The 13,970-nt window shown below is 40.2% G+C and overlaps 1 protein-coding gene across 1 annotated transcript in view; it reads left to right on the forward strand.

Moving 5' to 3' along the window:
• Positions 1 to 13,970, forward strand: part of itga1 (integrin, alpha 1) — a 46,916-nt gene that overhangs the window by 30,317 nt on the left and 2,629 nt on the right. The window contains 23 exon segments of the mRNA XM_018662373.2: positions 63 to 213; positions 462 to 636; positions 769 to 842; positions 2,414 to 2,561; positions 3,799 to 3,944; positions 4,966 to 5,109; positions 5,213 to 5,464; positions 5,562 to 5,692; positions 6,591 to 6,760; positions 6,896 to 7,047; positions 9,081 to 9,191; positions 10,691 to 10,767; positions 11,087 to 11,132; positions 11,134 to 11,214; positions 11,298 to 11,375; positions 11,500 to 11,576; positions 11,679 to 11,768; positions 11,927 to 12,029; positions 12,142 to 12,258; positions 12,343 to 12,441; positions 12,847 to 12,954; positions 13,129 to 13,218; positions 13,384 to 13,497. Of these exon segments, the coding sequence (XP_018517889.1) occupies positions 63 to 213; positions 462 to 636; positions 769 to 842; positions 2,414 to 2,561; positions 3,799 to 3,944; positions 4,966 to 5,109; positions 5,213 to 5,464; positions 5,562 to 5,692; positions 6,591 to 6,760; positions 6,896 to 7,047; positions 9,081 to 9,191; positions 10,691 to 10,767; positions 11,087 to 11,132; positions 11,134 to 11,214; positions 11,298 to 11,375; positions 11,500 to 11,576; positions 11,679 to 11,768; positions 11,927 to 12,029; positions 12,142 to 12,258; positions 12,343 to 12,441; positions 12,847 to 12,954; positions 13,129 to 13,218; positions 13,384 to 13,497 (2,734 nt within the window).

A 13,970-nucleotide genomic window follows, 5' to 3' on the forward strand; every position in this document is an offset into this window, starting at 1 on the left:
CCACTTTCAGCATGTGCTCCCTGTGCTCTTCTGATTGAATTTTAAATATTTCCACCAATCAGGAAGGAGGCCTTCATGCCAGAACGTGGTGCACGACCTGGGGCGAAGAAAGTCATGGTGATTGTGACTGACGGAGAGTCACATGACTCCCATAATCTAGAAAAGGTCATCAGAGACTGTCATAATGATAACATCGAGAGGTTTGGCATTGCTGTGAGTACAAATGCATATGTTACCTCTGTGTTGTCTTCACAGGTTATGTTAACATATGTTTTCTTAATTCACTTAAATCATTTAAATTTAATTATTCAGTCAAAAAATAATTTTGACAAGTAACTTTTCCTTGCAACAGACCAAATAAGCAACACTATTAAAGTTAAATCAAGGGAAGATGTAATGAATAACTTCTTTGCAATTATTTAACTGTAATCAGACCTTAAGATATTTAATTGTGTTTCCAGGTTTTGGGAGACTACAATCGTCAGAACAAAAGCGCAGAGGAAGTGCAAAAGTTTATCAAGGAGATCGAGTTAATCTCCAGTGAGCCGTTAAGAGACCACTTCTTCAATGTGTCTGATGAGGTGGCATTGTTGACCATCGTGGATGCTCTGGGAAGCAAGATTATTGCCTTGGAAGGTATCCCTCGAAACACACATGAGCTCTCTCTCGATTCAGCACTTCATCAGTGATGTGACAACAAGATCCTAACAAAGTTTCCCCATGTATGGTTTATTTATATGTGGTTAAAATGAACTTTTCCTTCCTCAGCCACCACCAGCAATTCCACCTCCTCCTTTGAGATGGAGATGTCCCAAACTGGGTTTAGCGCACATACTTCTAAAGTAAGTCAAAATCTAATTATGTCAGAGGAATACACAAATACCACATTTGTAATCTGAAAGTCAGTGACTAACTGTAAAACCCTGCATGACGGATGAGTATCATATCTTTAGGTCACAGGGAAGTTTACACGTCCGTAGGCTTCTGTGCTTACGTGCTGGTGGATGCGCTGGTATGGATGTTTGCTCAACTAATGAACTCATCCAGATACAATTCCACCGTGTTATCCCGGGTTCATCTTCAGCCCTTTGGTGATTCACCTCAGTCAGTAGACGTTTCCACACACAGACCCTTCTCTGTCCTCTCTGCTCGCGCTGCTGCCGACTTCAAACCGCTGCTGTTTTGTCTGATTGCATGAGAGTGTGCGAGACAGAAATAAAGAAAGACGGAGATCAAAAAGCCAATCACGAGGCATGTGCAGTGCGAGACAGTGAGGGGAGGTTGAATCAGATGCTTGTTCACTTACGTAAAAAACAACATGCTGGTTTTTTCCCCTTTACACGGCTCTTGGATTCATTCATTAGGCATTTCCTATGTCTATTTAAAAACAAACAGGCTCCCTTCTTACGCCTCTCTTCCTGCCCCTGACTCAGGTTTATCACCTCCTGAATCACTGTACACGCAGTGGCTGTGCCTGCAGTGGTTCATTTGACTTAATAAAACCAGACACAACCAAACTGAGTTGTACCACTGAGTGTTAGACATGTGAGGCCTCACTTTAACAGCCAGTAGTGGGAAAGAACCACTTGATACAGTTATGTCCTGTGTGTCCCCTCCTCTTCCTTTTAGATAACTTCCGTTTCCTGTTGATAAAAGACAGGCTGATTTATAGTTTTACACTCTGATTTGACTTATTCTGCTTTATTTTGTTTAACCTTATGACTTTTGGCTATATTTTTAGTTATTCTTGTTCATTTAGATATATTGATTAACCTGTCAACTATTTTGTCAATTAATGGTTTAATCATTTAGTCAATAAAACATCAGAAAATAGTGAAAAATGCTTATGACAGTTTACCAGACACCAAGAGGATGTCTTAAAAATAGTGTAATTTTTTTTTCTTTAATCAATTTATCCAAGATATAAAACACTGAATGTGCATTTCAATACAATTTTTGCAGTACTTGTACTGCACTTATACTTTGTATTTCCATTTTGTGTTACCCCACTACATTTCAGAGGAAAGTATAGTACTCTCTTGACTAGTTGCAGATTCATATTTTAGGTACAAAACTTATGCTTAAGAAGGAAAATGTAAAAATCTATCATCTCCACTTCAAGTTATTACAGTATTAAATACTCCTTATATGCAAATGCATCTATAATAGCATTCCAATAATAATATGATAATATAACAAGGGTCTGTTCAGCGCACTTGATACTTTGAATACATTTTGTTGCTAACACTTATCTCCTTTTAGTGAAGTAAAATGTTGAATGCAGAACTTTTACTAACAGAGTATTTTTACATCATAGTATTTCCTCATGTACTTAGATGAGAGTACTTCTTCCATCGCTGTTTTTGGATGACAAATAATGTGTTCCTGATACCAGCTCTGTTGTCTCCTGTAGGAAGGTGTGCTACTGGGAGCAGTTGGAGCATACGACTGGAATGGGACAGTGGTAATGCATACTGCAGGAGGAACAATCATTCCACCGAAGAACCAGTTTTACAACCCAGAGATTGAGGCCGGATATGAAAGACTGGCTGGGTACATCGGTGAGTTGACTCATAATATCTTGAAAGCCCTGAAAACACATTTTCTTAGTCAGCTTCTTTACATTGGGGTGACATTGAACACATAGAAATCACTTTTGCAGGCAGTAGAAAAGCTTTATAAATATAAAACTGTAATGAATTAAAAATTCTTAATAGGAAGAGTAATGACTGACCTTGTCTGTAGTTTCAAGAGTCCTATCAACAGAGTAAAAAGTTCTAAATCCACTTTTTTGAGTTTTGATTGCATGTGCAGTCACTTAAGTTCATCATCTACTACTCCTGGCCTTTTATTATTATAGTTATGTTTAGATGTAGATGTAGATGTAGTCGTAATTACATCTGTAACTATGATTCTATGAATCATGGATGATCATCAAATATTTTACCTCGGCATGGAAACATCTGATTTTGACATTGCTGAAACACGGAAGTTAAGACAGGTGAGTGATAGACTAGACACTGTCCAAGCAATCAGACAGAGTGAGAAGGTTTTTTAGTCATTAATATTTAATGTTAATGTTGAGTAAGATTTAAGGTTTGAGCCAGTTTTTCAGGAGCTTTTCAGGAAAACAACAACTTACACTTGTTAGTAAGCTGAATAAAACAAAGGGAGTACAGACTATAGAGCACTTGCATGCACACCTCTGTCTGAGCTGAGTGATTCTGTGTTAAACAGAGGGCGAGATAAGGTCCTACAAGAGATTAAGTGGAATTTTACAGCTGCAGAGTAAATATAGAGTCTCTCTTGCATGGAGGATTAAGATATGTAATTTGTCTAACTTTGACAGCAGATGCCTCTCTCTCTGTCACATAAATAATATACACAGGCTCTTCTCTCTGTCCTGCTGCCTTTTATGGCTTGCAGAGCAACCACAGCATCTTAATATCAAGTTATTTAATCAACATGTCATTAGAAAGAGCACTGGTAGGTCCAGGCTCGCATACTGTAAACTCAGCTGCTGGCATATGTTCATACCTAATGGTCTGGCTGCAGACTTTTCATACATAGTTCTTGCCAGCTTCCAGTAGTGTTTTATAGTTTCATCCTCACAGTCAGACGTAAACAACTGGCTGAAAAAACGAAGCCTCTAAAAATATCCCACAAATACAGCCAGGTTGTATTTTCATCCTCATGACATCATTAGGCATATATACAGTATAACAGGTTCCTGATGATGCTGGTTTATGTGTGCATTGAACTTAATGCAGTCCATGCTTGCGTATGCATTCTCTGCAGGCTATGATGTTCAGTCAGCATCCACCCCTAATGGAGTGCTGTACATCACGGGTGCACCGCGGTACAACCACACAGGCCGGGTTGTTATCTATCGTCTGAATGAAACAAACCACGTTGTTGTTTCGCAGATCCTGAAAGGAGAACAGGTGAGCCTTTTTCTGTTCTGCTGATGTCTGGGACTATGTTTTTGCAAAGAAGATGTCTCTCATCAATCTGTATGAAAAGATGAAAGATGATATTCTGTTCACTTTCTAAGCTAATTAGATGTCTGCTATACTTGCAGATATACTCTAAATAAGATAAGATAAAATTTTATTTATCCCTGAGAGAAAATTCACAGCACAGTCAAGAGATAGGCCAAGGGATAAGAAAACTGCGGTGCCCCTGAGGTGTAAAACCAAACTGCATTGGACAAATCACTATAACCAAATAGAAAACAAAACAAAATTGAAATGTTATGCTTTCAAATTTGTTAGTATATAAATGGTTCTTGTGTTTTTTGTGTTGAGATATTTTTTCTGTAATGCTGTGTTTTGTCCAACTTTCTGCACCTCAATAACACAACACTATAAAGTATATATAATAGAAGTTAAGGCAAGTGCTATGATATACCATATTATATAATGATATAAAAAGACAATAACAACAATAGTGTAGTAGCATTATTATTTAATAATACAATGCATTGTAAATATGTAAATAGATATGTGATATATTGATTGTATAGCACTGAATCACAACAGAAGTTATCTCAAGGCACTCTTCATATAGCACAGGTCTAAACCGTACTCTTTAGATTATTATAATTACAGAGAGAGACCCAAGAGTTCCCACTATGAGCAAGTTGAAGATCATGAAGATTAATCTCTTCCTGGAGCACCTCCTCTTATCTCCCTTCACTTTTTCTTACTGAACACATTTAATAATTAGTGCTAAGTTGATTTTGATTAAAGCATCTTCTGCCAAAGTGAATGTGAATGTATGCATTCAACAACTACAGCTCCCATGAGTCTCTGACATGGAGGATTAACAAGTCTCTAGACCAGTTTTTTAGTGTATAAACAGGAAATATTGAGGTCACAACCATATAGATAAAAATTTGTCCTTCAGGAGGTTCAGTGTTTACAGGCTCAACACTGACAGATGATCTCTGACTCATCTGTGCAGATTGGCTCCTACTTCGGCAGCGTCCTGCAGACGGTTGATGTGGACGGGGATTCCTACACAGATATCCTCTTGGTCGGAGCTCCGATGTACATGGGCTCGGAAAGAGATGAGCAGGGACAAGTCTACGTTTATAAAGCTGACCAGGTACAGAAGACTGGAAATGAGGTGGTCTTTGGCTGACAGTTCTTGGCTGACAGCTTGTCACACTGAGATTCTAATGATGCGTCTCTCTTTGTATCCTTACCAGGCTGGCCAGTTTAAGCATGAGTTCACTTTAAAGCCTGTCAATCAGTCCTGTTGTACTGCCCACACAGCCAGCTGCACTAATAAAAATGAACCATGTGGCGCCCGCTTTGGTACAGCCATTGCAGCAGTGAAAGATCTCAACCTAGACGGGTTTAACGATGTGGCAATCGGTGCACCATTTGAGAACGACCACAGAGGAGCGGTCTACATCTATCATGGAGATAAGGACTCTCTGAAGGAGAAATTTGTGCAGGTGAGACCAGTTCCAGTGCCACTCAGGGATCTGCTATAAGTTTGTAACTATTCCTTCGCATTAACATGCTCCCATTGGTTCTGTGGTGTCTCCTTAGCGGATCCCTGCAGGTGGCGACGGCGGAGATATGAAATTCTTCGGTCAGTCCATACATGGAGTCATGGATCTAAATGAAGATGGAATCACTGATGTTACCATAGGAGGTCTGGGAGGGGTTTCACTATTCTGGTGAGACATGGCCCATCCTTAGACATAAACATTCACTCCTAAAACCACACATTCCACTCGAATCATTACCAGCAGCAGTGCTCGTATCCTGAAGACATCATCTTGCATGTCCGCTTTGCGTTGTCTTATTCGGGTTTAAACAGCTGTGTGTGTCCCACTGGGCTTGTAGGCTTGAGACCAACAACTTCCTAATGATTTCTCTGTTAAAACCCCTGGCTACATACTTCACTGTTGGAGACCAGCCTATAGAAGTTCTGAAACATCAGCCCACGCCATGATTTCTTTTACCAGGCAGACCCTCTCCCACAGTTTCTACTGGCAGAGGCTCAACTAAGCTGTGTGAAAACTCCATTTCCCAAGTGGCTTAGAGTTTAAATAGGATTTGGCAGCGGGTGGCTGCTCTTCCTGGAGAAAGCACAATGGTTGAGTGGAGGGAGAGTTGAGGCCAAGTTTAATGCTCAATATGCATCCACTCCTTGTTCCTTCTTTCAAGAAAGCAGATGAATGCACACAGCTCATACACACACACACACACACACACACACACACGCATTGCATCAAAAGTCAAACTTCTCATTATGCAGAAAAATGGCCCCTTACTATGACATAATGCATCTGTGTGCTGTTAGCATGTTACTGTCGCAGCTGGTCAAGGTGGAACTTGATTTTTTACTGCTTTATATACAGTTTGTACTTTAGTCCAGTGGTTCCCAATCTAAGGTCCAGGCCCCTCCCAAGGTACACAAGATAAATCTGAGGGGTCGAATGCTAGTTAATGGTGTAGCAAAGATGAAAAAACACATTCTGTGACACATATATATGATTTTTTCTTGCTCTCAAAGACTTTACTTATGTACTCTGTTTTCTAAAAGCTGTTATGTTTATTTCATTTTGCCAGGACCAGAGATGTTGCAGAACTCCATGCCAACATGACTTTTGACCCCGTTAAGATAAACCTGCAGCAGGCTCAGTGTGAACACGCTGGGCGCAAATCTGTGTGCGTGAAAACTAAAGTCTGCTTCATTTACAGTATCAAATCTGACAAGGAGGACTCAAGCGCTACCACAGGTGAACCATACAGTATCCTACGCTAATGTGGATGATTCTGTTATTGATCAGATTCCCTTGTAATTCATTTTCACTGCCAAAATGATTGTTGTTTTATCACTGCGTGTTTTCTTATCTGTCTTATCTGTCCTGCAGTGATCCACTACAATCTGACTCTCGATGCTCTGCGTGCAAAAGCCAGAGCTTCTTTTATCAACTCAACCGATAAAAATGATCGCAGGATTACCAAGCCACTCACCATCAGAATCCGAGAGATAAAGTGTGAGGAACAGATCTTCATGATGTCGGCAAGTGCTCTGATCTTTATGTACACATGGGGTCAGTTATGGTTTCATACCTGAAAGAAATCAACCCCAAAACTGTATGTTTTAGTCCCATAACCGCAAGACACGTTATTCAAAGCAACTTGATACCTTAGATTTTTGTGACCTTCATTCATGAGAGTTAAATTCTTGTTGGAGATGTAAGTGGTGTTTTGGTGTTTTGAGCCAGAAAGGAGACAGGACAAAGCTGCAAGGAGTCTTATTCAGAGCAAGAAGCCTCGGCTCTAACATGAAACAGACCCGTCCTGATCAAAGCATGCCGAGTGCAGCTCCGTGCTGCTCTGAGTGATAAATTATCTGTAGGCACTTGCAGAGAAGTAGGAGCGATGGGGAGAGAAGGAGAAAAAGCAAAAAATGAAAGAGTGAATGAGCGAAAGAGGGTGAATTAGAAAACTGCAGCGAATGAGGTGTTTTTGAGAATGTGACAAAGTGACATCCGAGGTCAAGGAAGATTTCTACAAGCGGTCCAACAAGCGCAGCGCAGATTGTTCATCACAGCTGAAACACTTTGAATGTTACAGCCACAGCACCTACTGTAAACCTCAGCGGGCTCAGTGATGTGACATTTTAGAGCCATGTGCACAAACTCTCTCATTCCAGTCATTCACTTCAGCAGTGGATTTCCCTGATTAGCTGCCCTTAGGCGAGAGAAAGAGGAACTAATCAGTGGAAACAGCTGTTGTTGTGTGTGCTGAGCATGAATACCTGCTCTGTTCTAGTGTGCCAGTCTGTGCAGAAACTTCCCACATAGTCCAGGGCGGAGGTCATCGAGGGTCAGAAAACTTGTACTAGGTTCAGAAAGCACCACATCCTTGTCACCTGAGTCTGAGGTGGAGCAAACCCAAATCTGAACAGATCTGATAGCAACAAACTGAAAGGAGATATCATGAATTAATTCATCTCCTAAGGGGTGTTTAATACTCAGTGTGCGCTAAAGCAATGGCTCCAGTTTGTTTTAAGTCCACACCACACAGTATCCAGCTCCAAACCAGTTAGGAAAACCTCAGATTAAAAATAAATTGGCTCTTAGCTGCTACACTCAAAACTTCCATTGCCTGGTCCACTTTTGTATTAAAGACATCTCCAGTTTCTCTCCCTGAACATTAGCATCGATTCACTGTATTCAGTGAACACAGACAGTGTACAAACATGTGTAAAAAAGACTTAATGAAATTCACTGGGGTTAAATGGAGTTGGAAAATCAATAGCCAACATAGGTGCCTACAGGCCACAGTGCTCTGCAAGTGGTAGATAAGCAGTTTATGTATGATATGATCACTCCTTATCATGTTTAAAGCAACAGGCACAATCTGTACTTAATAGCTGCGCTCAGGTAATGTGCCTGACTAAAAATGCAGCCTCATGCTATACTCTTTCACAGGGTCCTTTATGGTTTAATCAAAATTTGGCACAGGCTTAGAAAGACCCATATTCATGCTTTACTGTGCGTATGCAATGTATATGGTGGAATGTGAAACAGCTCTTTCTAATGGGGTCTTCATGTTTCAATAAAGAGACGCTGTACGCTGTGCTCTCTCTCCTCATTTTTTCATGGTACGCCCCACTCAGGCCAAAATATTCAGGTTTATAACCAAATACTTGTGGAGCTAATAACATTCCTATCAACCTCAGTGTTACTGTGTTAAAGTTTGTTAAGTATTTGCATTTAAACCAGATACAATCTAACTATGTATGTGTTATTTTAAATGAGCTGAATGGATTCTATTGGATTTTATTTTAGTGTAACTGCCAGTGATTGAGGCTTTATAGCCACTTTGCCACTTTGCTAAGTAGGAGATATCATCGCTGTTCCTGATACCTCAGATTCAGAATTACAACTTACAGCCAAATTACTTAAAACTCCTGTGTGAGTGGACCATGGGCGTGTAGGATCTTTAAAGTAGATTTTGCTCATTGCTTTCTTCCTTATCTGCTCTTAATTCCCTTCATCCTTCTCTTCCTCTTGTCGCGCTCCACCTGTCTCTTCTCCTCGACAGGCCCGGCTAGATTTCCGAGACCCTCTCATGGTGTCTTTGGAGTTTGGACTAGCTGACAAAGACCAAGGCCCCGTCCTGGATGAAAGCCTTCCCAGAGCCATCAATAAGACAGTAAGACCACTTTATATCACTTAACACAGAGCACAATTAACTGCCAAATAGGAGTAAGTGGAGGATTTTGTGTCACAGGAAGGATTTGAATCTCGTCTCTAACATCCTCCATCTGTGTATCTTTATAATCCAAGAGTGAAAAGCGGGGTGTTCTCGCCTGGCTCCAAACTCACCCACCGATGTTACAGTACATTAGCATCTGCAACAGCTGACTGCCATCCTTCAGTGTCTCCTCAACTCTGCATTAGTGTTTCAACACCAACAGTCTTCCCACACTCCCACATGCATATTTGTTCTAACAAGAGGGTTTCCAGATAATTGTTGCAAGGAGTGATGTGTCCATATAAAGATTGGGAAATATCACATGAGATCACATTCAGCTTCAACACATAACAGGAAAGCCTGGGTGTGCAAAATACACGGTAGTAGCAACACCACCTCCCCTCACTTCTAATCACTCGACCGTACGTGTTGTGTTTATAAGCCTTGACGCACCCTGACCTTCTCAGTGCCAGAGTCTGTCATAGCAGCAATGCACACTGCAAGGAAGCATTATTGGGACCTCTCCTGTTATTGTTATTGAAAGCAGGGGAGAGGACACACACACACACATGCGCGCACACACACACACACACACACACATGCGCACACAGAAAGGGGAAGTCATCAAACGGAAGCTGCCGTTTTTCTTTTAACATTGTGTTGCAGATGATACTCGAGTCTCTTATCCTTTCTTGGGAGAGCAAGCAGTGTTGATGTTAACAGTCCGGTGGGAGAGTACTGAGAATGGGAACAAATTCAGCAGAGACCCCCATACACTCTGGGGGGAAAGGCAAAGGAAATTAAGGTCATTTGAATGCACTCTTTTAGTCAGGGATACAAACACAGCAACAGCAGCTTGTTTTGATTCTCATTTCTCTGCTTATTTCTGTGGAGGGATTTCTGAAACCTAATTTTATTATTATTCCAGTATTTTTGAAACATCCCCTACAGACCTGTTTGAAGACCCCCACAACAAAAGTTAAATAAGCTAGTTAATTATTCTTAAAATTACATCTGCTGGTTTTCCTGCTCACTGCTGGTCTATCTTGTTGTCAACCAACACATTAAAAACCCTGGTCCATATGAATAAAATTCTGAACTTAATTGTTATAGTTTATCAGTTTTTGTCAGTTTTATTTATTGGTCACAAGGCTGTTGCAACCTCACAGTTCACACTGGTTAGTTGATCTTACTGTTCTGTATTCAGCTATCATATCTGACAACTTCACACTTCTAAAGATTGCATTTGTACATTTTTTCTGGACAAACCTCAATTCTACATGTATATGTGATCCATTATACATCTTGTCCCTATTTACTTGAAGTTAATCTTCATTCTCAAATAGTCGTGGTTATTCTGAAAAAGAAAATGTGAAAGGCTTCCATATTTGAAGCTAATCAGAAGGACGTAAATCTCACTTCTTAACATCTCGAAAATGTGCATCTCTGTCTTGCAGATTCCCTTAGTGGACTGTGGGAATGATGAGAAGTGCATCGCTGATCTCTCCCTCAAGGCAGAGCCTAGTGTAAAAAGGTAAGTGAAGGACATGTTCACATGTTTTTAAATCAATCTTAAAATAATATAAATGTGCCAGCATGTACACTGAAACAGTTACTGGTTGCTGTAATTGTTACATACAGGCTGCAGAAATAATTTTAACGTCATTTTGTTTGAATAATACAAGTTTTCCGATTCAAGTAGTTCATCATGTACTCTTTATCTTGATGTGTCACTCACAGCGTAATAGTCAGGGTTTATTAGCTGCAAACCATTCCAGTGTGTCACTGCCCCCTTGTGGGGATATATGTACATCACAACTGAGCATGCTGACTGTTTTCATGACCTTCTCCAGCATGGTGATCAGAGCAAACAAAGACAAGATTGATGTGAACATCAACTGTTAGAAACAGCAAAGACAATGCGTACAACACCAGAGTTATCCTCAGCTTCACACAGAACATCAACTATGTTAAAGTAGAGGTAAGATTTTGTCTCAGTCTTGTGTCATGTAAATGTATACAGTATTGTGATGTGTGTGCTGATGCTTATGTGTTATTTTTCAGCCGGAGAAGGGATGCACTCTGAATGATACTAAGCTGGAGTGTGCTGTTGGATACCCGTTCCTGGGAAGCGATGTGGAGGTTTGTTTCAGTTAGATTCTTCCTTCCTGTGCAGGATCAGACAACACATTACCTGTATAATAAAATAATTATTCTTTATCTTTACTACTGCTATGAAAGATATTGTGTGATCTGATATCCACAGGAAAATTTCAAAGTGAGATTTGAGGTGAATCCCAAACATATTCAGGAGGTAATTCAGATCAATGTGACAGCTACAAGGTGAGAGAATCAACACAGTATGGTTTATTTCCAGTTTGAAGCCGTTTCACTTAAAATGATACTCATTAGTTTGGTACAAACTTGTTTTTAAATTTCCCACAGTGACAGTGAAGAGCTAGAATCTACCTTGAATGACAACAGAGTGCTAATCTCCATCCCTGTGAAGTATGAAGCCGGCCTCATATTCTTAGTGTGAGTAGCTGTAGAAGTTGTTCAGTGTTTCGGTGTTTCCTCACTCATCATGTATGCTGCTCTCCTACCACACTGCATTGTAAAAGTGACTCAGCATTCTGTGTATCTGAAGCTCTGATTTAAAAGTGAAAACCCTTTTTAAAATGTGCTTCTTCTAGGCAACCTGTGGATAAACACATTGTAGTAAAAGAGGGTGAACAGTATGCCAGCGTATTCAATGACACCACAATGATTGGAGAGGAGGTCAACATCAGCTACACGGTAGAAATCTGATGATTTGATAATATATAGAAAACAGCTGCATGCAGATGTGGTATGTTTAGTATTCCACTCCTGCGCCTTCTTCATCTCATTCACTTCTCCGTCTCTTCAGGTGGAGAAGACAGGTGATGTGGTGACACCGCCCCTTGACCTGACAGTGACGTATCCTCATCAGTCTCTTCGACAGAACAATTTGCTGTACCTCACCCATGTCACCACCAGCCCACAGGTATTCATACACATACGTTCAGAAATGCAGGTGTAGCCAAAAAAGACAGACCCACATTTACATTTGCTTTTCCTTTCTCTGCAGGTGAAATGCAATGCAGCACAGTGGATTAACCCTGATAACATTAACCCAAAAGTTGTAAAGCCCAATCCAATGAAAGAATCACTCAGCAACTTCCTATTGGTGAGTAATGTAGGTTTGTTTTCCAAAGACTGTTCGTCTTTCATAAAGCCAGATTACCAAACCAGACTTATTTCAGTTTAAAGTTTAAATAAGTTCAACCCAAGTTTTACATGGAAACTGATCCCACCAGACTAACCTGGACCTAGTCCTGGTCAGGCTGGTTTTTCAGGTTTAGCTTCTCTTCCTAGACCAGCGTTACAATCAATTAGCCTGACAGAGACACAGTATTTTCTCTCAAGTTCCTCTTAATTGCTGAGCTGTGTGAACATAAGTCTGTTTGCAGTTCATGTGAACTTTATCACATTTTGATCTACAGTAAGGTGTGTTAACTGTTTGGGCACCTTGATGACACACTCCACTATGTGTGCTCCTGTCTTAACGCATGCTGTTTTATTTGTTCTACAGAACTGTTCTACAGAGCTTGAGTGTGCATCATTTACCTGTTCCATCCCTGAGGCTAAGATCAGTCAGGTCAACATTACATTCAGAGTGTGGAAACCTACATTCATTAAGGTAGGTTTAAAGTGATTATTTTTCACTTGTCTTGGCCCCCTCGTTTTCTTTGGTTTGTCATGAACTGGAATAAATGATCAACTAACAGAGAGCTGGACAGAAGGACTGATAGCTGGCTGACTGATGAATGGATAAGACAAGAAATCAAACATTTAAAGGAGATTTATGTTGCAGGGTGAGTTTTCCAGTCTGCACATGTTGGTAAATGGAACTCTGAGGATCAGAGACACACACCTGTTTGAACTGCACAGCGGGAAAAGGACTGTAAGTCATAAAGTTTTTGCTCTGTATGGCTATGGTACTGTCATTAAATGCTTGCAAGTGTTTACATATATATCCACACTTATTGTGTGTATATATATATATATATATATATATATATATATATATGTATATGTATATATGTGTGTGTGTGTGTGTTCTGCTCAGGTGAAGATCCAAGTTTCGAAGGAGACCTTAGGAGGAATCCCCATTTGGGTCATTATAATCAGTATCCTGATAGGACTGCTGATCTTAGCACTTGTCATCTTCGCTCTGTGGAAGGTAATATTTCCTGAGTTAGACTGCACAGTTTTTAAAATCACCAAATTTATCACCAGATTTATTACAAATTTTATCTGAATTTCGAGAAAATTGACAAAAGAAAATGTGAATTACAGTTTGATCCACTGCCCAAATGCAAATATTAAGAGTTTGTTCACCAAGATACAGTAGGTGGTGCTAATTCTCCAGTAAGATGACATTGCATACATTGGGATTTATTTGATAAGTCTATTTCCATTGCACTTTGTTTTATTTAGCTCTTAGTGATACACCAACTTATCCACCACAGCCATGAAGGCTTTTTTGCAATAGTTTGTGGGGTTTTTTCTGGTGTTACCAGTCAGGTGGATGGAAACTCACTTACTACAGAGCCTACAGAAGAAGAAATATTCCACGGCTCTGATTTTTAAAGGAATAGTTCTTCATTTTGGGAAATATGGTCATTTGTGTTGTTGGTGACAGTTAGATGAGAA

This window comes from Lates calcarifer, linkage group LG9, assembly GCF_001640805.2.
Source record: "Lates calcarifer isolate ASB-BC8 linkage group LG9, TLL_Latcal_v3, whole genome shotgun sequence".
Classification (NCBI taxonomy): Eukaryota; Metazoa; Chordata; class Actinopteri; family Centropomidae; genus Lates; species Lates calcarifer.